We start from the raw sequence: 23,570 nt of genomic DNA, 5'->3' as shown, positions 1-23,570 counted from the left end.
GGATTACGATGAGGGACGGTGGTAGGTGTCAGAATTGGCCGGAGCAATGGAAAAGTGAGAAAACTTTATGAAATTTAAATCTGCAATCCAGTTTCGTGACGGTGTGAATGGAAGTTTATTTCCGATATAAGTTGAGCGAGGAAAGTAATTTATTTTGAGATTGGCGAAATTTCTGGAGCATGAATTATTGAGTGGTCAGAATTGGTTTAGTCTAGATATCCTGAGGGGATTGAAAATGGGTCAAAGTTGTTCCGATAGGGTTTAAAGTTAAACATGGCGTTCTACTCAACTAAATTCCATATTACTTAACTCTTCTTGTTTGCAATAGTCCTGAATAGATTTCCTGGAATGAGTAAATACCACTTTCCGATAATGAGCACTTTTCGGAAAGAAACGAATTTCGGTGGATCCATCTACTATCCTATCCTATTTCTACATCGTAAACTCAAATTATCCTTTCTCAAATGACTCCCCATTTCTCCAGATTATCGGAAACTCGGTCCTAATATTCCAGCTCCCGCATCGAACAAGATTACAATCACTTTCATCTTAAATAATCTAATAATGACGGAAACTTCAACTGAAAGGAGACCATCATGGAATTGGATGTAAGCTTCATAGTCATTTTCCATCCTCGTGTACCACACTCTCGTCTCCTGAGCGACTCTATTAAAGAACGTCAATTCAATTTTTTATCCACACACACTTGCCTAACTGACAAAACAAAACCCCTAGACCTCTTAACAACAAGATTATTTCCCTAGCAATTGATTGTGTCCCTTTTTGAATTATGTGAAAATTCAGAGAATCGGGAAATTTCAAACTTTAGTGGAAGCTATGCCATCCAGAAGCCAGGAAGAAAGGATTGACCTTCTGTCTCCCAACCGGTTCTCCTGAACGAAACTGTAACCCTTGTTTAACTCTAATGACAGTAAACGGTTTAATTATTATAAGGGCACATCCTGGGGCCTATAATTCATATTTTAGCAATTTCATAAGCTTGCGCTCGTTATGATGTCACATCAAATTCAACGATGCAAATAAGAATGAAAATGATGTTTGTCTTTCCTTGTGTCAAGATGATTGATGAGAAATGACAACAACTCGATAATGAAATGAATCAAAAATGGGAAAGAGGAGAAGCCTTTAACGTTCAAGTGAAAATTTTGTGAGTGGGACAGGGGACAAATCGATCCTGAAAGCAACGGCAAAGTGATTAGAAACTAGAAACTCTGTTATCATTTCCAAGCCACTTTTCACTTTTCTTAGAACGAAGGTAATTGCTATGGTATCCCCCTACTTCGCAAAGTGGTGCGGCTCCCCAGTGCAAGTGGCTTAATATATCAGCAGGGTCCTCGTACCCCCCCAAATGGCATTTACAGCCCTGCAGGCTTATTGAATTCCAAATGTGTATACTTAAATATTTATCTGGACACAACTATGAGGAAACCCATGAAAGATCTGTGAACAAGTTTTCCAGCGAATGGCATGTATATTCATTTCCTATCCTAAACAAACACCATTTAATTCCGCTTTACATATTTAAATCATTCGTTTTGCTATTAACATTGTCCCAACTGTACGAATCCTCGCTGACTACACACACTTCACCTATGCTGACGACTTTTCCTGCTGTTTACGCACGGATACACATAACAGCCAATCCCTTCCCAGCCGAAACCTATCTCTAATTCCTGTTGACTTCGACACCTATGTACCACAAGTCTAGTTTCTACCCCATTATATATGATGCCGTATTACCCTGCAGTAGTAATTATTTCAAGAATGTCTCCCCTTTGAATAGAGTGTATAACTTTCTCAGGGTTCCTCGGCATCCATTTACCAAAGGAGGATGTGAAAAAGCCAAAAGGTTGAGCCCTTGTCGTTGCCACTCTTTCCGATGTCATTGGTATGTAGGGATGACTGTAATGTGTGGGTCCTTGTAGAATTTAAGAACCTCCCTTCGCTCCCATCCACGCTAATCTAAAACGAATAATAGGAGAATGGATGTTGCTATGAAATGGAATACCCTGTCACGTTGGGAACTACCGTGCCTTGTATCACTTTTCGCTTCTCGTTAAGTTAATTAGAAAATTTCCATCGATGGCTTTATGTTGTTTCTCCGCTCGAACTGCATCCGGGAGAAATCAATATAATTTTCGAATTACAGAAGATTTCTATAGGAGTGGATACAGAGGACGGTGATTTGTTAACAGGTTGTCTTAAAACAGACTGTTTGGATGGCTTAGCGATTAGAGCATTAAGTTTTCGAAAAAGGTGAAATGCACTTCGCCTCCCCGAGAATCTTGCACTCCTCCTCTACTGTTATGCTCTAAGTGTTTTTGGGGCGAACCACTCGTCCGCCATCTTGGGAGATTAGATTCCATTGCGACCTATCCACTACCACTTCCACCTTCTAATTACGTCACTCACAGATGAGAGCCATGTTCGCTGACCTAGTTCTTCGTTTCAAATTGTATCAGGGCAGCGTACTATGATGACACGTTCATCAAAGCATGGGGCACTCGAATGACAGTAGAGGTCACTTCCCATATGCTATGTGAGTGGCAACCCAGAAAGAACATTGACACAGAACAGTCTCAACTTCATCTTGGTGTCGAAATAACTGTATTCTCATATTTTAAACAAAGCAATGAAAGCGGATCTAGCGCTGTCAAAGCGTTGGGCAACTTCCAATTTGGTACGACCGTCGGCAGAAACCGCGCTTCGAAGGGGGTTCAAATTGAACTGTTGCTTTGTTTGTTGCGAGTAAGAACTTTTCTAGCGTAAACTGTAGCTTTTAGATGTAATGCTTCTGGTAAAGGATGGTGGGGGCAATATTCGTACTCAACTTTGAATAAGAATTGAAAGACTAGGAAGATAAATTCATCGTTACCAAAGTTCACGATTTTCCTGTACGTGTTTATATTATCCGACACGGCACGTAGCAGAAGCAAGATGATACAAAGCCGACAAATTTTGGTATGTTGAGATTTTCATGCCTCGTTCTGGTTCAGTTCAGATGAACATTGAAAGAAAGGGAAGATAAAGATGAATTTTCAAAAATTTGATTTGGTGAATAGTCATTAGTCGTTTGTCAATTACTTTCGAACTCCCAACACGATTTCTGCAATATACATAGTCCAAAGACTAGAAGTAGTTTGGTACGGAGTGGTTACAGTGAAATGTATATTTTTCTCAGAAATATTATAATAATGGCTACATGTATGTGGATATGTAATTTAACATAGGTGGAATTCAACCAACTGTATACAGGCATACAAGATATCCACCAAAAGGAAAAAGACAACGGTTTTTGGGGCCCACCAGATGAAGAGGAAGTTCGGACTCCACAGAGCAGATCTAGGAGAGTTTGAGCCTCTCAATGCAGTTGGTAGAGCTTCAGCAAAAGAAGAACATTATGGCCCAACGGCTAAAGTCCCAGCAGACACTCATCATCCAGCTCCAGAGACAAATAACATTGATCGAGGCGAAAGCACAGGTAATGACAATACAACCACACATCAGTGACTACAACAGCAAGCAATTCAACAACAACAGCGAAGATGCGACGTGGACATGGCGGGACCATCCGTAAAGTATCCAAAAGTCACCATTGAAAAAAACGACCGCTTTAACTTCGTCCGCAAAAGGAAGCAGAAAAAGGTTATGATTAGTGTTAGTATTCTGAGTAGAAAGAAAAGAAAAGAATTTAAGATCCCCGGTATCACTGAACAACATAAATGTGCCCACATTCTTGAAAATGGTAAAAGACAATGGGCTTAAAACGTCTCTAAAAACTGCAATGACTTTATTGGATTACCGATGATCAAAAGATCATCCTTCGTGGCCGGAGACGACCAAGAGGAGAGAGCTAACCCAAAAACCTATAAAGATAGCGAAATTGATCGTGAAGGTCCGCCCACAAACATTGAAGTTCCATCGAAGCGCTCCATCGACATGTGCTTGTATGCCTCTGTGCTAGCCAGGCTCGAAAATTTAGAGGATCCATTGAGTGCTTCGATCCCTTATGTGTCATTGCACAAAATTCACGCGCCTCTTTCGGTACGGACCCACAATCCTGAAAGATAAACCAAACACGGGTATTCGCGTGCTCCTATCGAAATAAACAACACGCAAGCTAAACCTGGGACAACTTAGACCTATCATAACTTTGTTAGTAATAATGGAACCTCCCCGAAAATTGGTAGGATCATGCTCTGTGTTATAGATTACATTGCATTCATACGTGCGTGATTCTAGGATGAACTTAAGGGGGACTTCTCAATCAATCACTAAAAATTATAGTAGTATGCTATTATTCTTAATTTGAATAGATATCGGTGTGCAGGGTATTTCGGAGCCTAGGCATTATATAGTGGCAGCTTCTTGATTTTTTTCAGATTTTTGGGTTGGGTAGTTTCTGAAAATGGGTCCGTTAAAGAAATGATCAGTTTCGAGCCTTCGCACTCTCCACCATCACAACAAATATCAAAACTAAGACCGGCTTCGGAGAGTACTAATAAAGACCTCTTGATTCCCCACATGGCTATATTTAACCAAAAAAATAAATTACATCCCCCTTTGGAGACCACCCTTAAATTCGAAGTAGAATTATGTAACTCAAGTGTGCGTGGGCGTGCACAGTTCTCACCTTTCCACCAAATTTAGTGTCAACCGCTATAACCGTCCCCGAGAAAAGTGCATGTGACAGCCAGGCAGACAAACAGACGCGCGCGTGGAGCCATAAAGCTCCGGACCCGAATGCCGCAATCGAAAAAGAGGATCCACGACGGATCACATCCTTGATAAATGTTTTCGCTGCCTCGATGTTTTGTGAGGCCCGGCCTCTGAGGTTCGCATCCCATTATGACATCATCATGCTGTGTTAATGAAGCATGTCCCTTACATATATGTGAGTTTTGGAGGGCTAAAGAGGAGTAGAGGAAGAGGAAATCCTATAATGAATTATCTCTAGACACTTCCAGAGATAATTCATTATAAAGCACATTTTGATCATAATCATGTTGAAGGTACTCCTCCAAATAAAGCAGAATCCTAAAGAACGAAACACAAAAAAAGTATAAAATTATAAAATTAAAAAAATTGATATATAAAAATAATAAAAAAAGAAAAAGGATAAATATTAAAAATAAAATTCAAAAGAGAGAGAGCTCCAAAGTTGAACTTCACTTTACCAATATCCGAAGTCCTTCAGATTTTCATAAAAGGGCACATTCTAAGGCAAAGAAAAGAAAAATTAGTGTAGTTGAAACTTTTTTCATTAACCGCTGATGAATTATCAAGAGAATCCCGCAACGGAATTTGGGGCTGACCAGCAATCAGCAATATAATACAAATACTATTTACTGCAGATTTCAATCCTTTTATTTGGTGCGATAGTTACTGTTCTTTCTTCTTTATTTTCTCTTCTCTTTCTTCACAGCATGAAAGTCCAGCGTCAACAGTATGTGCGCAATATGAGTAAGCTTATCAAAATAATAGATTTTGAAATGGGTTAATTGAAATTGGACAATGAAATTTAAGGGAAAGGAGCCAGTTGTTGGATTGTTTAAAAAATAATAAAATTTAATTAGTTCAAGTATTAAGTTTATTTGAATGAAGGACGGTATGGGAATTGTCAAATAAGAGGGATAATTGCCAAAAATTAAAGGGATAGAAAAACTGTGAAGATTAAAGACATATTATCCTTTACTGAATGCATTATTTGGTCAAATTAACCCCGGAAAAGGTGAATGAAATACCGCTCCAGTCGCTGTACAAAACACGAGCGCAGATAGGATCCGCATCTTCACAGAGACAGCGCAAAATCGTGCCAAGATCTCTTCGCTCATTGAAGAGTGCGGGCTTAATGCCACAACTAGCGCAATCCCTTCCCTTCGGATCTAATCTTTAATTATCTGCGAAGTCCACAGAAAAACGAACTCTACAGGCACCATAAGCGAACTCAAGGCTAAGCACATCAAGATCAAACTGAGGACGGGTGCAACCTTCGTAGTACGCAAAGACAGCACGATACATAATCACAACCCAATCGACCTAAAAAATTAACTATAGGGTTAATTGGCCTCCGGAAATAATAAAAAGGCAGTTTGATCAGATAAGGCGATGTAGGATGCAATTGATCGTTAGTTGATCGAACCTAATTAAGGATGCAATTGCCTTCAGCATATATTAAACTATTCGCTTTAATATGATATTGGTATTCCATGCTGTCCCGCAAATTCACACAAAATACGCAACTTTGACCTACTATGAATTTGTTAATAATAGTACGATGCCCTTTAAATTTTCCAATATAATGCCGTATATTGGGCCTGCAGTTTTGTAATTGTAATTCGCAATTACAGTAATATACTATATTAACTTTACCTGAAAATCCTTAAGAATAGCTTGGATTTTTTCTTTTCACGGCTACAAATCGAGTTTTTTACGAATTTTATTTCATATCAGAGGTTTTACTTTGGGAATTTTTAACATTTTGTAGGTGCAACTACTAACCAATATGTTAATTGTAAAGTGCAAAACTCTTGTCTCTTTTAGATAAAAATTAAGAACGCGAAGTTGTACACTAATTGAGCACCCCGATTGAAATATCCTTGGAACAAGCGCATATATAACCGCCGCGGCTAGTGATGACCTTTGCACATGGCTTCAATTCGCCATTTTCCACACTAATATCACGGCTAAACATATCTATTATTCGCAACAGACTTCATCTGTACTAGTATACAACTTATGTTATCTAAATAAATCAAGTATGCCGGCTCACACTTAGCACATAGGCCATATTTTACTGCAAAACTATACCCTCTAGTATCATTTAGTAGCTATAAAAGGCTCAGTGCCATGCAAAACCGAAGGAGAATCCCCTGGAAGATGCTACTCCGTACACGGACGGGTCCTGAGGTGTTGGTCCCCTCAGATGAATGAACTGACAAGCTAGTATACCACCCTTCTATGACTGTCGACAGAAACTTTATTAGTTTCGGATCAATATGATACAGACGTAGGACACCGATTGGCCAGGTATGTGGGACGCTATCATTGGTCTTGACGTAATGGATATAGCAACTAAAGAAATTTCTTTTGGCTCTAGTCGATAATGAATTGCTATTTACAACCCGTTGATCCAACTCGGCAGCCTTTCTGCTCCTCGGGCAGAATGTGCATGGTGTCTTTCTTAGGGATAAGGTAGGTAAACCCCGCAGTGGGGAAGGGAGGAAATTCCTCCGGCCGACTCATGACCTGGTTTTAGCTATGTGCGAACCTACTGGGAAACCGTCTGTACCAGAAATTCTTCACCCGATTCAGACCAGGATCCCTCCAGTTTTTCGAGCTGCTTATGGCTAGTCTGAGCTCCATGACTAGATTTCGCAAAATTCATACTCGGCATAATGGCACGACGGGTGACTTCGGCAGTAATCCACTCATGCATGCTGGGTGAGTAGTCCCCAAAGTTCAATCCAATATTCTTTCGCTTCCGTCACCGAAAACTGTACTGTCTAGACACTCTATTGGGATCCGATGAAAGATCTAAGAATTCCGCTGGTTCCCTGCGTACGTTGCATTCTGAACACGTCTGGAGTGACTTTGACCGTCGCAACCGACTGCATACAATAGAAAGCTTCTGCTTCAGTATGTCCAGAATTTCGACCACGAGTGTCTCACTTGGAATGACATAGTTTCGGTAAACCCTCGGCACTTTATTTTTCACCTATCTGATAGCATTACCAGTATTAATTTGAGTCAGCCTGCTAGACTGACTGCCTGCCGTGACGAGTCTCACTGACATTCTAGAATTTTCCATGCTGGATATCTTCAAACCCATAACGCAGAAGTGAATCTTCTGACCGTGCAATCTGACAATCACGACTGCACCAAAATACACAGATGATTGCTGCTGCAGCAGCGGCATATCGGCCTACAGCCGCAATCTTATCATTGATTTGAGATGAAATTCTCGGAGTTGCTAGAGATGCATAGAGCCTGAGAGTACCTGGTCTATGCAAAGGATCCATTACCGAGGACTCTATAAATGCATTTTGGAATTCGTCCCGAACCTTAGAGGAGTGGTGTGATGCCGCCTCTGCTCCCATCGACATTTAGTCAACAGTTTCCACGCTGACCTCAAGCCGAACACGTTCCCTAATGACGGCTGGAGTGGCGTCGCTTTTTTATTTTAGTATCCTACTTTGTTAATTCATTTTATTATATTAGTTAATAATTAAATTTTATAATTTTTATGCCATTTTGTTTTTGAGTAGCAGGCAATGGATTTTAGCAAAATTTCTATTGATTTGGGGCTTCCTCCCTCAGAAACTGTCAACCTAACAACGGTCCTCCTCCAATATAATGTCGTAACGATGTCATGGCAAGGAGGGATTCTCAAAGGCCGCCCTTCGGATTTTCATGGTCAATTTCACCAACTTGTTAGGTTTTTGGGATAACTCTCCCCTCTTCGGATGGCTGTTTGTTAAACAAAGGAAATATACTAATATGGAGATAAGCATTAATTATAAAGAAATTTCAATGGAGTTCTCATGAGCCCATATAAAAAGTGAACCGAATTAACGACTCGAATGGCACAATTCAAGCCGTCATAGAGCAAGAACAAATGTTAGTGCCTCAAGTTTCAATTAACAGTAAAGAGGGTAAGCTGGGAGGGTGGTGAAATTGAAAGGAAATGAATATACAGCAGCGGAGCACTACAAAAATTGAAGATCACAAACAGTCTTAATGAACGAAAATTCGAGCCGAAAGAATGAAATTAATCAATTAATTTGGCTAAAGCAGTAGTACGAGGTTATCTTAAAATACCGGTAGTTGTATATGTAGCGTCTACTCGAAGCCTTCGTCCAGCGGAAAATCCCGATAGTTACTCTACATTATAACAGATTACTCCGGGAAACAAAGTCTAAAGCCATCTTCTTAATTAACACTATAAATAAATAACAATAAATAGATAAATAAGGGAATTCAAATAAGGTTAGGATATATATTTTCCTTTAAAAAAGACAAAAAATCAAGTTATTTTGAATTGCTGTCGACATTCCCTTTTTAAATGTCTTCCATTGAACTTTCTCCATGGCAATTTTCACCAGAACAACCGATTTTCATCTTTAAACAGCAAAAGCTATTTTTGGTTATACTTTCTTTTCATTTTGTTATTTAGAAAGTTCCATGAAGAAGATCTAATCAAGGTGAGGCAAACGCACACCTGGCGACAACAAATTTTTCTCTCTAACGTCTTCGCCTGGTAGGTAACAGCACGATATCGAACATTTTCAAACGAAGTAGTTCAAGGATACTTTATTGAAGGCCTTTAATGAGGCAATTGCACAAACTTTGTGAAATTCTGAATATTAAAATGTGGAAGAAAAATTGGGCAACGGAAAGACCTCTTCGAAGATATTCATGTCGGCCTTGGCAAACTGAATTTAATATCAAGCAGATGCAAATATTTCCTACACACGGCCTAATCGCCGTAAAGGTTTGAGTGGTCGAATTTTGCTATTGTGGTTGCAGGATAGACTTTATGATGCCACTTCATCGTCGTTAAAGGAAGGGTTGAGAGAGAAGGAAGTCCTACAGTCTCCAAGTAAGGACAATTGCCCCAAATGTAACAAGAGCTTAAGCATTTCTCGAATGCATGGACTAGCGTCTTGAAAGCTCCATTTGGTTTAATTTTTGAGGTGTTGTGTAAAATCGGTCTACTGTCTATCTGTTCGCCTGTTAGTCAATCCGTCTGTCTCTCACATGCACTTTTATCAGAAACATTTATATCACGGACACGGAATTGGTGGGAGGTTCATCATCCTACTTTAAGTTTCATTAGGGGCAGTATCAAATGAAAAGTCTGGATTATTACTCGGATAGTTTTAACAAATACCAGCGGAATGAATTCCCTTCGGAGACGAGATATGGGCTCGGTGATAGGCCTCATGTTCGTTAGCAACACATTATAGGAGGACCTCCACCGGCAGCTGAGCGAGGAATATATGCACAGTGGCCATCATGCTATCATTTTGCATGCGAAGCGTGGGATGAGAACAAAGCAGACGAAGAAAAGTGCGGTAACGCCTTGGACATTCCTAAAATTCAATACCCAAATGTTCGAGGAAGTATTATTGGGGGAAAAGTAAAGAGAGCACATGACTTTTCCAGGGCCTGCTTAAAGCCAGAAGGCGCAGCCAATTTACTAAGGATCAACCTGAGTTTGAAGATTTGCACAACTATTATAAAAAATCGAGGGTGCAGTTCATGCAAGTCGCCATCTGGACAAGAAAAACTAAACATCTCAGGAGTTTGTGCAAGCAAGCACCCATAACACATGCATACAAAGTGGTCATGTCATCAATGCCTATCGCCGATCACCAACCCTGCTTGTTGCGGGGTTGTATTAACAGTCTTTTCCTACAACTTCCGAGCAAGGCAAACATATTCACTATTCAGGTAAATCACAACGAAATTCCAATCCTAACCACCCAAAAAGTTCTCCAGGCTGCAAATAGGATGAGCGAAAATTAAGTTCCAGGCTCAAACGATAACAACTCTGCTTGGCTCCTTTTTCAAAGTCAAGGCCTAGGTCCATGTCTCGTAAGCAAATATCATCAAAGAAGTCGAGTTTGAGGAGGGATAACATAGTCCTTTAAACCCCTACACGGCATCTGGACAAAGCAGCAAGAAGAACATCCGCCATAAGGGGCAGGCAAGAAGTCGATGTCAAGCCGGTGTCCCCCTGCTAAACTACGCTTTGGAGTTCAAATTCACCTAACATTTTATCTCGATGCAACACATGACATTTTCGGCCATCGTAACTCGTTCTGGTAATAGTTATTCTACGGAATTCCTCTCTAGTGCAGAACATTCCTCCCGAAAACTCAAGCACTGAGGAAGGCTACAGATAGTCGCCGAAATATGTATTATATTATATATTTACAAAAAATTTATTTCTAATGAAATAAACGGAAAGGGTTTTGTTTTGCACTTTTTGGTTTATAGTTAGATAACTTTACTTAAACGCTCTAAACGCAACGTCCCATTGAGAATAAGCGCTTATTGATCTCAGTTCTGACATTTAATACAATAGCGGGGAGGCCGGGGGCTGGAAAGTAGTCATTTCTTTCGCGGACTAATTCTCCGAACCTATCCAACTGAAAAATCTGAAAAAAATCACGAACTGCCAGTAGATGGTGCCTAGGCTCCGAAATATCCCCCATACCGACATTTGTTCAAATAAAGTTAATAATATTACTATAATTTTTAGCAATTGGTAGTAAAACCCTCCTGAAGTTCATCTTAGAATCATAAATTATTGCAGCAATATAAGATATAATATAAAGCATGACCCTATCATACCCATTTCTGATAGAACCTTTGATTTGTGAAAATAATACTTTCTGGTGAAGTTTTATGTCGGAGACGTGATTTAAACGAGTTAACCTAGGAGCCAACTTTGGGGTGCTAGATGACTACAAGAACTACTATTCTATATAACCCATTAAAAGGCTTACGACTATACTTGGCTTAGAAAAACTGATGACATTTTCCCTTTTAGATGTAATCCTGAGAAAAGCATGGACTCCGAAAAAAATGAGAAGTTAAGCCTTCCTTTAACGCAATTAACGATTTGAGACCTATAAACTGTAATGAGGACAATGCCACCCTGTTTTGTAGCTTAGCGAACAATTTTACGACTTTCACATTTCCCTTCAGAGCAAACTCATTTGTTTACTGTTTAGTCATTCGTGAAGTATAGCCAGTTGTGATATTAGGGGAGGAGTGAAGGATGGAGTCTCCCCAGGCCTAAAGATGTCTCAAAGGTCCGAAAAAGAGACTTTAAAACGATTATTCACTTCAAATCCGTATTTGGTCAGTACGATTCTTATCATGCCTGAATCCTTTACAAAAGCATGTTAAAGGACATTAATCGATTCGATCGAATCAGAAGGCCACATTGTCAACGAATGCGGCAGAACCTCAAACTCATGTTGTATGAAGGAAGGAGGGGCTTATATGGCCATATTACTTAAAATACCATATGCTTAGAATTGAAATAGATATTAACTATAACGGAAAAATAAAGTTAATAAAGTTGGATTGCAGATTAGACTGAGATGCACATATTCCAGTTTCCATGAATCGACCTCACTTTCGAAACCACAAAATTGGTAACCAATTTGGCTGAAACTATATGGATTTGAGGAATGCATCAAGTTCGGCCAACTCGAATCAAATTGTGTGTTCTCAAAAGGACGATGTATATTCTCGCCCCTCGTTGCCGTTCTCGACACCTGCCCAGAGGAAACACTGCTTTAGTACGATATTGATGACGGACCCAAAAGCATTACCTCCACAGCTATTTCACTATTGGGAAACGCCATGTACAAGGGTGTACTTAACATTCAAAAAGTTGATAACGTTAAAGGTAGCATTGGTTGCAGTCGCAAAACAAACAAGGACGTCGAGTTGCGCAGTACGCAAATGATGGTGGAAATTTGCGGAACAAAAAGCGTACCCAATACTCATTATCATAAAGCGCCATATGAGAACTTAAATTTTCGCTAGCGTTGACGGCATACGGATAACCAAAGGTCCAGTGACAATAAGGCCGCAACGAGGATGATTCCAAACGCAGGAGATCTGCAGTATAGTTGCATCGGACTAGGAATAGAGACACATAACGAAGTAACTAACCTTTGAGGGATCATAGAGGGCATGCATAATTTTCACCCCGGACCCGGATTTTCTCTCCACGACCCTGTTGGTACGTCACCCTTCATAACCCTAATACCGGTTCTCATTAATGATATTGAATGTGTCACTCTTTTTTTGCATCCAAGCAGTTTCTTCTTTCTTATTATTCCTTCCACAATTTAATTTTCAATGAGACTATGATTCAGTTTCATTATCAACACACTTTATGATTCGCAAGCGATAAGCTTACAGCGGCAAAAAAGCACAAAGACGAACGCAAAGGAATTCGAACCTGCTCCAACGATATTGAAAGGCTGCGACTCAAGTAACTCGACCATTGCGCCATGAGAGCATAACAGGCGGTCGATTATTTGAAACATCAAATCGTTCAAACTCCCTTTGGTAAAGCAGAAAATTTAGTATGAGTGTTTTTCAAGAGAGTTGAACGAGCATTTAGCTGCACCAACATTGTCTGTATATTTTTCTTCTCGCTGACTCCATCAAATGAGCACATCCAACGCTTTTCCACTTATTCTTGCTCACGTACTAATGAACAAACAACAATAATTGCAAATAGGGTCCGTTCCTGCTAATAACTTTCACTTCATGCTAAGTCATAGGAATACATCAGGTGCTTAGCTACTTCAGGATATCCAATGAATTTCTAAACAAAGTGACGAAGGATAATCCAATCACTGAACTGTGATCAAACCATCGGATAACCATCTGATGTGGTCAGCGCCTACTTTAACCACATTTTGAATCCTGTTTCAGTACCCACAGCTTTTCAGGTCTTAATGGACTGGCAGTACCGGTAATGACTATCAAACACCTGAGAGAACTCCTTTGCAAACCGCAAGTCCCTCTCATCAAAAATTAAATTCAAAGACCGTGAATTGAGGGGACATGAATAACTGAGAACCGCATTAAGGACAATCGTCGCCAAATTATTATGATGCTTTATTCAGGATCAAGTGAAGTGCGATGATTAGGTGGACGAAAATGTATATGTAGAACATCTGCATCTGTGGAACACACAGCATAGATTGTTGTAGAGTACCAATTTCTAGCCCATAGGCTCCTCTAGTCATATATCATGGCAGCAATCCTCGACAACTAGTAAGCATCCACGGATCCATTCCAGGCAGGAACACTAAAATATATCATTTTTATTGCTTCGCCGTTATTCGCACGCAATGCAGAAATCATCACACTACCTCCTCCGCAACAATTGTGCCATTCGTCGCAGGTATAGAAATGAGTTAATTAACCTTCTGTGGATACAAGGGATCCTCTAGGGCTCCACAACGGCGGACCTACAGGTAATTATCATTCTGTATCACAATTACATTTATATCGTCTAATTACATTGCTCATTATATTAAATGACTATACAGGTCGTCGCAGGCTTCATCCCACAGCAACAACTCTGCGGACCGGTAGCAGCTACCTTGCTGTTTTCCTTTGTACACGTGCGTTCGCCGAACAATGAAAGAGCCTCACTTCACGCTCCCTTGTCTGACACCACCCACATACATGATATCTGCTTTGCAGTCCTTTCAAACCAACTACAGATCCCTCTGTTCATAGCGAAAATGAAATATTTTTGTTGCAACAGCGAACTGTGGACTGTGACCCGACCCGGCATGGTGAACCCACCCCCACAACATTTCCACAACAATCGAATCCACTTGCAGTGAACAGACGGCGAAAGGGGGACACAATGGCCGATTTCGATTGTACGCAAACCGAGACGGCAGTTTGACAACTCGTTTTGTTGATTATCATATGTGACCAATTTAAAATTAGATTTATTTTATAAATAGACACAAAAAAGATAGTTTTAATAATCAGACACTCTCCGGATTTTTGAAATTTGGGCCAAAATTCAGCAGAAACCAATGTTTCACGAGATTGGATGCAGAATATAAACAGAACAACAAAATCGCTGCGAAAACATTTTCGATCGGTTCCACATCACTTTCATTCCGATAAAATGGCCCAGACAGCTGCATGCAGTCAATCTAGTTTCAGAGATGCATGTTATTAATAAAGTGATTAATTCGTTGCTGCATGTTCGAATAATTTATGGCTTTCGGGGAAATTCAGACCGGGGATCCCTTATCTCACAATATCCGATTATGCACTTAAAACACTCAGTCCTTCGGTTTTCACCCTTGTATTGAGCACGGAATATAGTTGAATGCGAAGGGCGGATTTCACCCAGCTTAGCGAGGTTGCCCGGTATCTAACTTTTTCCTGGTCCTTTTCTGTATCACTGTACACACTTTTTTGCACATATCACTTCCTTTTTAGCTTTCTCGAACTATTCAACAATTACCTTCACTTTTTTGGAATTATTCAATAGATTGCCAGGAATTTAAGATAAAATATGTATCTATTTGGTACTTACGCTGCGATACTCTTAGATAGAGGCCATCGCTCCATTGTTGCTTGATACTTCATATTCTCGATTTGCTTCTTTAATGCGTCCCGGTCCATATTTGCGAGCACACTGGGATCCATGGCGCCTAAAATTCATCCACATACCACCCCTAAAGCAACCTGTGGGGAAAGATACACAAAAACCAAAGAAATTAATGGGAAATTTCCTAGTAAAATCATGTTTTCTTGGATTTGTCTGAGTTAGATGGACAATGTATTTGTGAGAGTTTTCGAAATGATTTCTTTTTGAGATTATTAACTAGGCGTGTGTTGTTTGACTTTCGAAATGTTGAATTTGCGGTTTCTTATCTTGATAAATGTTTCAAACATACATTCGTGGTAGCCTCAAAACTAAATTTATTGGATTTGGAACGAGCATAATTCACTTAGCCAACTTGTTGTTCATAAATCAAATCTATAATAGTTGCCATGAAATCATTTAATTTTGGATTGCTTTCAAAAAATGTAGACGGATTCGTCAACTAAAAACAACAAAAAACAATTAATTCGTTTATCTACAAAAGCCTCCACGCTTTATCCATAGTAAATCCAGAGTGAGAAGTGAGTTTTCTTTTCTGGATCGTTTGATCCTAACAAAACCGAAGCATCTTTTATCAATAAAAAATCTTAGTCTATCTAAAAGCTTCATCCCATCAAAATATCAATTTCCCAAATTTTTCCTGATCCTTAAGCAATAAATCTGGTAAGGCTTCCTCTCCAACTTCAATCTCATATCATAGACAGGAAAAAAATCGCATTCAAGCGTCAGAATCGCGGGGAAAGCCCAGCATGCGCTTTAGCAAAAATCAGGAGCGACTAAATCGATAAAAGTATACCCCTCACTTAACCGAAATTTCGAAAATGTATCCTTGTTCCAGGACCGCTCCTGCAGTTACAGGAAATAATACTGGGAAATGTAGCATAGAAAGAGTTACTCAAATGTTGACTGAAAACCCCCTCATCTTCTTGACATATCAAAAGGGGAACTCCCCCAATAATTTTCCCTCTATACATCCTTTCTTCACGGCTATGCCAGCGCCTGATTGCCGTTCCACATGAAAGCGGAAAATGATATAACGCACCCACGTTCCGCTCAATCCTTACAAACGTAGCAACGGAATATATCGTATTCTCATACACACTCGTAGATACCTGGCATAGGAGTGCAAATGACACACCGAACAGGAGCTACCACTGACACCACCCATTCATTGGGTGCCTCACGCGAAGCAGGCACGTACACCCATCGCCCACTCCATCGCTGGGAGAAGTCAGACACTCTCAAAGGACATGTTGCATGACAAAAACATTTGGCGTGTACATGGGATTCGAAATGGATAAAATCGGTAACGATATCCGGTCGATCCTATCAAGGACATAAAATTCACATTGATTTGGATTCCGATAGTGAACAGGATATTGTGTAGGGTAGTCAGCCGTTCGTCCTTGGGGATAACGTGCCACTTCTCATATTACTTGGAAATCATAGTGTAGTGGGTTTCGGGTGGGAGGTCTACTTATTATTTCGAATCAAGTGTTTTGATTGTACGGTGAAGGATTCATGGAGGCTGGTGGTACCGCTCTAAAAAGTTAGAAATAAAAGAAAATTAAGAAAATTGTTCTAATCACGTATACTGCACAGCAAACTTACTGACTCCGTTTGGTTTTAATTGTGTCGTAAACTTCTGAACTGGCATCCTAACTCTTGATCATTTTCTTCTTAAGGGGGAGTCCCATTTAAACCCGAAAAAGTAGTAGTTTTTTGACATTTAGTTTTGGGAAAACGAAAACAGAGCATAAATCACTTTAACGGATATTTTGGACGATGTTTAAAAGTAAAAAAAAAAGTTTTTACAGCGTTGAAATTTGAAAACTAAAAGAGTTTTTCAATGTAATGTTCAGACATGTGGCCGCTGACGTCCTAATTGGCTTGAAATCATAAAACTAAAAATTTTCTTGAACAAGAGAGGTTTTGTCATCAATGAACTAGGATCTTCGCGAATTTAGAAAATTAACTATAAAAGTCAGCGTCTCGAAAAAAAACAAGTCGGGAAACCGGAAGCTGGGCGCTTCAGGTATGAAACGTTTTGTTTGCTTCTTCTGTGAGTAAATTTGAGTGTAGAACTATCTCATTTGTACGTATGGTAGCCCGTTATGTATATGCATTTAGCATGCCAGATTTAGTACTTCGGGCTGTAAATTTACACGGTAAAGACAACTTTGGGCTACTGTAACGTTGTTACTAATCGCTTGATTTTGATCAAACTTGGGGATAATAAGCTTCATATCATATTTTATACTACTACCAACTTTTATAACTCTGGGATAAACTTAAGGGGAGTTTAACTCAATTTTCCCAAAAATATGGTAATATACCATTATTAACTTAATTTGAACAGATACCGATATGGAGAGTATTTTGAGGCCTGGGCACTATATACGAGTAGAGGCAGCTTCATGAATTTTTTCAAATTTTTCAGTTGGGTAATTTCTGAGAATGGGTCCGTTAAAAAAATCATTACTTTCCACCCCTCCCACTCCCCACCTTTCTAACAAATCTCAAAACTAAGATCGTCTTCAAAAAACATCTTTCATTTGATACCACACATGACTATATTCGGTGAAAAAAAATTTTACACCCCCCTTTTACATTTATGGGGACCCACCTAAATCTCAACGTTCCTACCTTCTCACCAAATTTCATGTCAATTGGTATAGCCGTTTCTGAGAAAAGTGCGTGTGACAGACAGATAGACAGACATCTAAGGGCAGCCCCTTCACTACTAAGGATGCACAACGTCTACTGGGCACAAAGAAAACTCCGGAGCCCCGTAAAAAACTGAGAGAGTCTCCTCAATGCAGCCAAAAACGCAAAATGAAGAAAACGCCTCCACGGCAAATTCGCGAACGACTACCTCGTTAATAGAGCTAGGTGATAGTGTAAACCGCATAAGGCGAACGCAGAAGGGCGACCTATTGCTGAAATTTAAACCAGACTTGCAGAAAAAATCTAGTCATCACTGGGTGAGGCAGCAAGAAGTGAAGCTCAGTCAAAATCGTGTAGTTATTTCGTGTAAAGACTTGGACGAGATCACAACGAAGGAAGAAATTTGTCAAGCCCTACGATCCCAGCTGGGAATACAATCGGTCCAGGAGCGAGATATTCTACAGGTAAGGAAGGCATATGGCGGTACACAAACTGCGTCCATAAGTCTAACACTTGAAGCGGCCGAAAGGGATATCACTGCGAATAAAGTTGGGATTGGCTGGGTCGTCTGCCGACTACGAGAGCAGATAACTCTGAAAAGATGCTACAGGTGTTTGGAATTTGGGCACGTGGCGAAAAAATGTACTAGCGTTCACGATAGGTCCGAACTGTATCGAAAATGCGGAAAAAAGGCAAAATTGCAAAAGTCTGCGAAGAAAATCCCAATTGTATGTTCTGTAGGCAAATAAACGACATTGACAGCGCCCATATCACACGCAGCAGCACATGTCCGGTGTATATGAAGGCGATCGACACTATGTGCAAATGAGGTTCCTACAGCTAAACTTGAACCATTGCCAAGCGGTTCAGGACCTGCTCTCCCAGACGATATTGGAAAACAAAATCGACGTTGCTATTATCTGCGAGCAGTACAAAAATCTAGACCGTTGGGTTTTGGGTCGCGGATAAGAGCGGAAAGGCAGCGATATGGACATGCGGAAATCGGGCCATAGAAGGAACCACGAAGATCCTCGAAAATGGCTTCACTAGAGCGGAATATCTATTTACAACTGTTATGCGGCTCCAAGCCTTACGACAGAAGGGTTCCATTCAGGTTAGCAACGGATACACACACCATAGCCCTAAGATAGCGATAGCAAGATAGCAATTTCAACGCATCGGCTGAAGAATGGGGCAGCCGAGAAATGACGCAAGAGGACGTATATTACTCGAAGCTCTTTCTCGTCTGACTCTTGTAGTTGCTAGCACTGGATGCGTGAACACTTTCCGTAAGACAGAAATGGGGTCCCTGACAGATGCCACTTTTGTTAGCGATGTTTTAGCTAAGGATCTCCAGTGGTATGTCAATGACGAATATATACATAGCGACCACCAGGCCATCATTTCTTAAATTAGGCATGGTAAAGGAATGAAATGGTCCCGGACGAGGCCTAAAAGGTAGGCAGCTAATAAGTTTGACGAGGAGATTTTCGAAGAAGTTCTGCAGCAAAATACAGCCCTTGAAGGAAGCGCAGAAAATAAAGCTTTACAGATTGGTGAAAAGTTTCGACGAGCATGTGACGCATCCATGCCAAGGTATGTTGTATCCCAGAAGCTCCGGACTTTTGGTGAAATTCTGAAATCGGAGAATACCGCAAAACCTGTTTCATGGCCCGAGGGCGCAGTCAGCGAAACAGAAACCGATCTGGATACGAGCAATTACATGAAGAATATAAAAACGCTCGGAAGAAATTACATGTCGCCATCATAAAAAGTAAAAGGGAACACTTTAAGCGACTGTGTAATGAAGCTGACACAAACCCCTGGGGTGGCGCCTATAAAACCATAATATCAAAAGTTAAAGACAAACGCTCCCCACCCGTCTCTTGCCCTACTCTGCTTAATGAAATAGTAACGGATCTTTTCCCACAGAATGTGAATACCGCGAACCTTCGCACTGTCGAGATAGACACCGCCGAAGTTTCCATGGTAAGCGAAAAGGAGGTCTTCGAAGCTGCGAATAAAATTGCTGGGAATAGCTTGGATAGCATCCCCAATAAAACTCTCAAGGCAGCAGTCAAAATAGCCCGAAAGATGTTTGCCGAGGCGTTCACCACATGCCTTAAAGAAGGAACATTTCCTATACAATGGAAGAAGCAGAAATTAATTTCAGTCCCCAAGCCAAACAAACCTTTGGGTGAAGCTCCGTCCTACAGGCCGATATGCCCTCTACATAATACTGGCAAACTATTCGAACGAGTAATCTATACCAGATTAATTCGAATTGCCGAAAAGGATGGCGGTCTCTCCGAAAATCAGTTCAGTTTTCGAAAGGGAAGGTCTACAACAGATGCACTTGTCCTAGTAGCTAACACAGCTAAGACCGCACTTGACAAGGGCAAATGTTGTACAGTGATTACACTTGATGTGAAGAATGCCTTCAATTCTGCTAGATGGAGCAAGATACATGAGTCCCTTATCAATTTAGGCGTGCCGAAGTACCTGGTGCGTATCGTTGCCGATTTCCTAATCGATAGGATTCTGTGCTGCGAATCAGATGAAGGAATGAAATCATACCAAACGACATGCGGAGTTCCACAAGGGTCTGCCCTAGGGCCCCTCTTGTGGATTATTATATATAACGGGGTACTGACCCTAGACCTTCCTACTGGTGTGGCCTCCATTAGTTTCGCGGTCGATATTGGTGTGATGGTTGTTGCACGCTTTCTCGAAGAAGTCGAGCTTTGTGTAAATGAAGCAGTCTATGAGATTAAATCCTGGTTAGAGAAAGTTGATCTACAGCTCGCAGAGCATAAGACGGAAGTAGTACTTATTACCAAGCGGGGAAAGTGCACTTCAATGAAGATCAAAGTTGGAACGCAAACAATTCATTCCAAGCCTGCACTTAAGTCATCATCATCAACGGCGTAACAAGCGGTATCCGGTCTAGGCCTGCCTTAATAAGGAACTCCAGACATCCCGGTTTTGCGCCGAGGTCCACCAATTCGATATTCCTAAAAGCTGTCTGGCGTCCTAGCCTACGCCATCGCTCCATCTTAGTCAGGGTCTGCCTCGTCTTCTTTTTCTACCATAGATATTGCCCTTATCGACTTTCCGGGTGGGATCATCCTCATCCATAAGGATTAAGTGACCCGCCCACCGTAACCTATTGAGCCGGATTTTATCCACAACCGGACGGTCATGGTATCGCTCATAGATTTCGTCATTGTGTAGGCTACGGAATCGTCCATCCTCATGTAGGGGGCCAACAATTCTTAGGAGGATTCTTCTCTCGAACGCGGCTAAGAGTGGCTTGTTGTTAGTAAGAAAAAATAAGAGACTAAATTTTCCTGAAAAGTCATATAATCATTTTTTATTCCTCATATACCGATACTTCGAGGACCAGTTGCTCTCTTCAGGGAGTTTCAATCTAAGACTACAACTAGTCTAGACTAGTCAATCTATTGAGAATCAATTCACCATTTCAAAACCTCAGCCGTGTTTTCGGCCAACCAGCCTCCACACGCTCACAACTAAAAACCGCCCAGGATGAACTGTATATACATAACATTTCATATTATTCCGAGACGAACGCTAAAAATGCATTTGCTTGCATGTCAGACTATTGACTTTAGTATGATCCTGACAAATTTGTACAAAGAGTCAACTTCGACCTATTATTACTTTGTTAATATCATGATTCGTATCATACTCTCCATTACCGCAGAATTTTATGAGTCCAAATCCACCAAAAGAAGGGTTCTGTTCAATTTTCAAAAATAATAGTGATATTCTATCATTAGTTTTATTTGAGCAGGAGGGAGCTGTATTGTAGCTAGAGCCCAGGACACCATACATGAGTAGCTTCGTATTTTTTCTTTCGATTTTTCGGTATGGTGCGAATGGATCCATGAAAGAAATGATCACTTTGAAGGCCACTAGATTCTGCATACCCTACCTTAGTTCTTGTGTAGGTGGAGGACACAAAGAATCATAGGGTAAGTAAGCAGAGGCAAATGTTTTTCCTCTTACCATTAACCTGGTATTATAAGTTGACCGCAACAAGGTCCTGGGAATAGAATTGTCTCAGCATGGTTGCCTCTAACAATTTCGACATCAGAACGTAGGCCCTCGAGGATCTTTCATCGAAGAAGATCCTAGTCTCCTTGACTGATCTCTGGATATCACCACACTTGGTGGTGTAGCAACGTCCATGCTCTCATTCCCAAGAAACTTCGCCTTCTTTCGCAGTGCTTCTTTCGAATGCTAGGTTCACCGTGTCCGGGCTGCATGGATATGTTTGCACATACCGGCGTTACGCTAGTTGCGTCCACATCACCAGCTTCCCTTTTTTCCGTTTTTCCTGGTACAAGCGAAGGAGAAGGTTCTGACAGGCAAGCCTCTGGTCCTTTTTCCTTTTCGGCAAAAGTTTCCTTCTGCCGAGCCTTTCTCTCCCGTATTTTGGAAGAGTTAGGAAACAGTGTCACCGACAGGCTGGTCGTAGTCAGGTTTCCAGTCCCTCTCATTAAAGGACTGGCTGACTGCGCCGTAGACACCGAGTGTAGGTTTTTTACTAAAGTGGTGAGCCTGTCGTCCACAGATTTCTCCGTGGGGGAACATGAATTTGGCAAGGTCTCCAATCCATGCGTCGATCACGACCTAACTTCTCAAAGTCGTGAGTGGATTCGAAGTCTCTGACTTCTTACCACTTGGAGAGTGACAATCCTTTGTTTCCATTTTCATTTCTTTTCGGACACCCTTAGTGTAGTAGTAAACTACCGCAGGCTCCCCCACCACGACAAGGTGGCGTCCGAGAGGGAGCAACATTCTGGTAATATATTATTATTAGGTTTATGTGACCAGATATCGGAATGGAATACACTTCTTGTCCCTAGATTTCATGTAAGCGCATCACGTCAATTATTTCAAATTTTGGATTGGGCAGTTTCCGAGAATGAATTCTTCCTCACCTTAAGTTCGCATATTATAATTTACGTAGTATTAGTCCCAGGGCGAAGCGTGGATTGATACGCACGATGGAACTGTTGCTGAACCAACACCAATAGTTCTACTAGCAAACCCTATTTTCACCTCCATGTAGCAATCATTGGGAGTTATTTCTTAATGAAAAACTGCAGACGGAGGTGGATGAAGGCGAGTCTCCCGCGCCTAAAAACGGGAAAAACTGTACCAATTAATCCTCCAGGTTGGGCGTTGGGTAGGGCTGACAACCCTACACGGAAAACCGATGTTACGAAGCCACAAAAGGTGCCTCGGACAACCCGGCAACGACAACGGAATAACGGTTTGCGCACTTTCTCATGGAACGTGCACTCACTCTAGATAATAAATGCTGCTGAACAGCTATCCGGTACCTTGTCCCAATGTAAGGCTAACGTAACAGCATTGTAAGAGATGCGCTGGACAGGGGCCGATTTTCTAGAGAAGAGCCACTACAGCATATATTATAGTGGCTATCCAGTGAACCATGTGGTCGGAGTAAGTTTCTTAGTCAACCAAAAGCTGAAGCCTGCTGTTATCGGCATTGAAAATATAAGCGAAAGGCTATACACTCTATGTTTGCCAGGCAAATTTAGAAATATAAGCCTCATAAACGTTCATGTCCTACAGAGAACACTGCAGAGTCAGAGAAGATACCTTCTACGAGGCAGTTGAGCGGAGCCTTCAAGCCTGTCCC

General features: G+C 41.0%; 1 protein-coding gene across 2 annotated transcripts in view; it reads right to left on the bottom strand.

The window, feature by feature from the left end:
* The window catches only part of LOC119651038 (guanine nucleotide-binding protein subunit gamma-e), a 170,629-nt gene that overhangs the window by 99,936 nt on the left and 47,123 nt on the right, over positions 1–23,570 (bottom strand). For both annotated transcript variants that reach the window (XM_038054355.1, XM_038054356.1), the window contains one exon: positions 15,134–15,285. In XM_038054355.1, the coding sequence (XP_037910283.1) occupies positions 15,134–15,246 (113 nt within the window). In that variant the 5' untranslated portion in view covers positions 15,247–15,285. The remainder of the gene's footprint in view (positions 1–15,133; positions 15,286–23,570) is intronic.

The sequence above is a fragment of the Hermetia illucens genome, chromosome 3 (genome assembly GCF_905115235.1).
Source record: "Hermetia illucens chromosome 3, iHerIll2.2.curated.20191125, whole genome shotgun sequence".
Taxonomy (NCBI): domain Eukaryota; kingdom Metazoa; phylum Arthropoda; class Insecta; order Diptera; family Stratiomyidae; genus Hermetia; species Hermetia illucens.
Note: the sequence above shows the minus strand (reverse complement) of the source record. Positions and strands in the feature narration are given on the sequence as shown.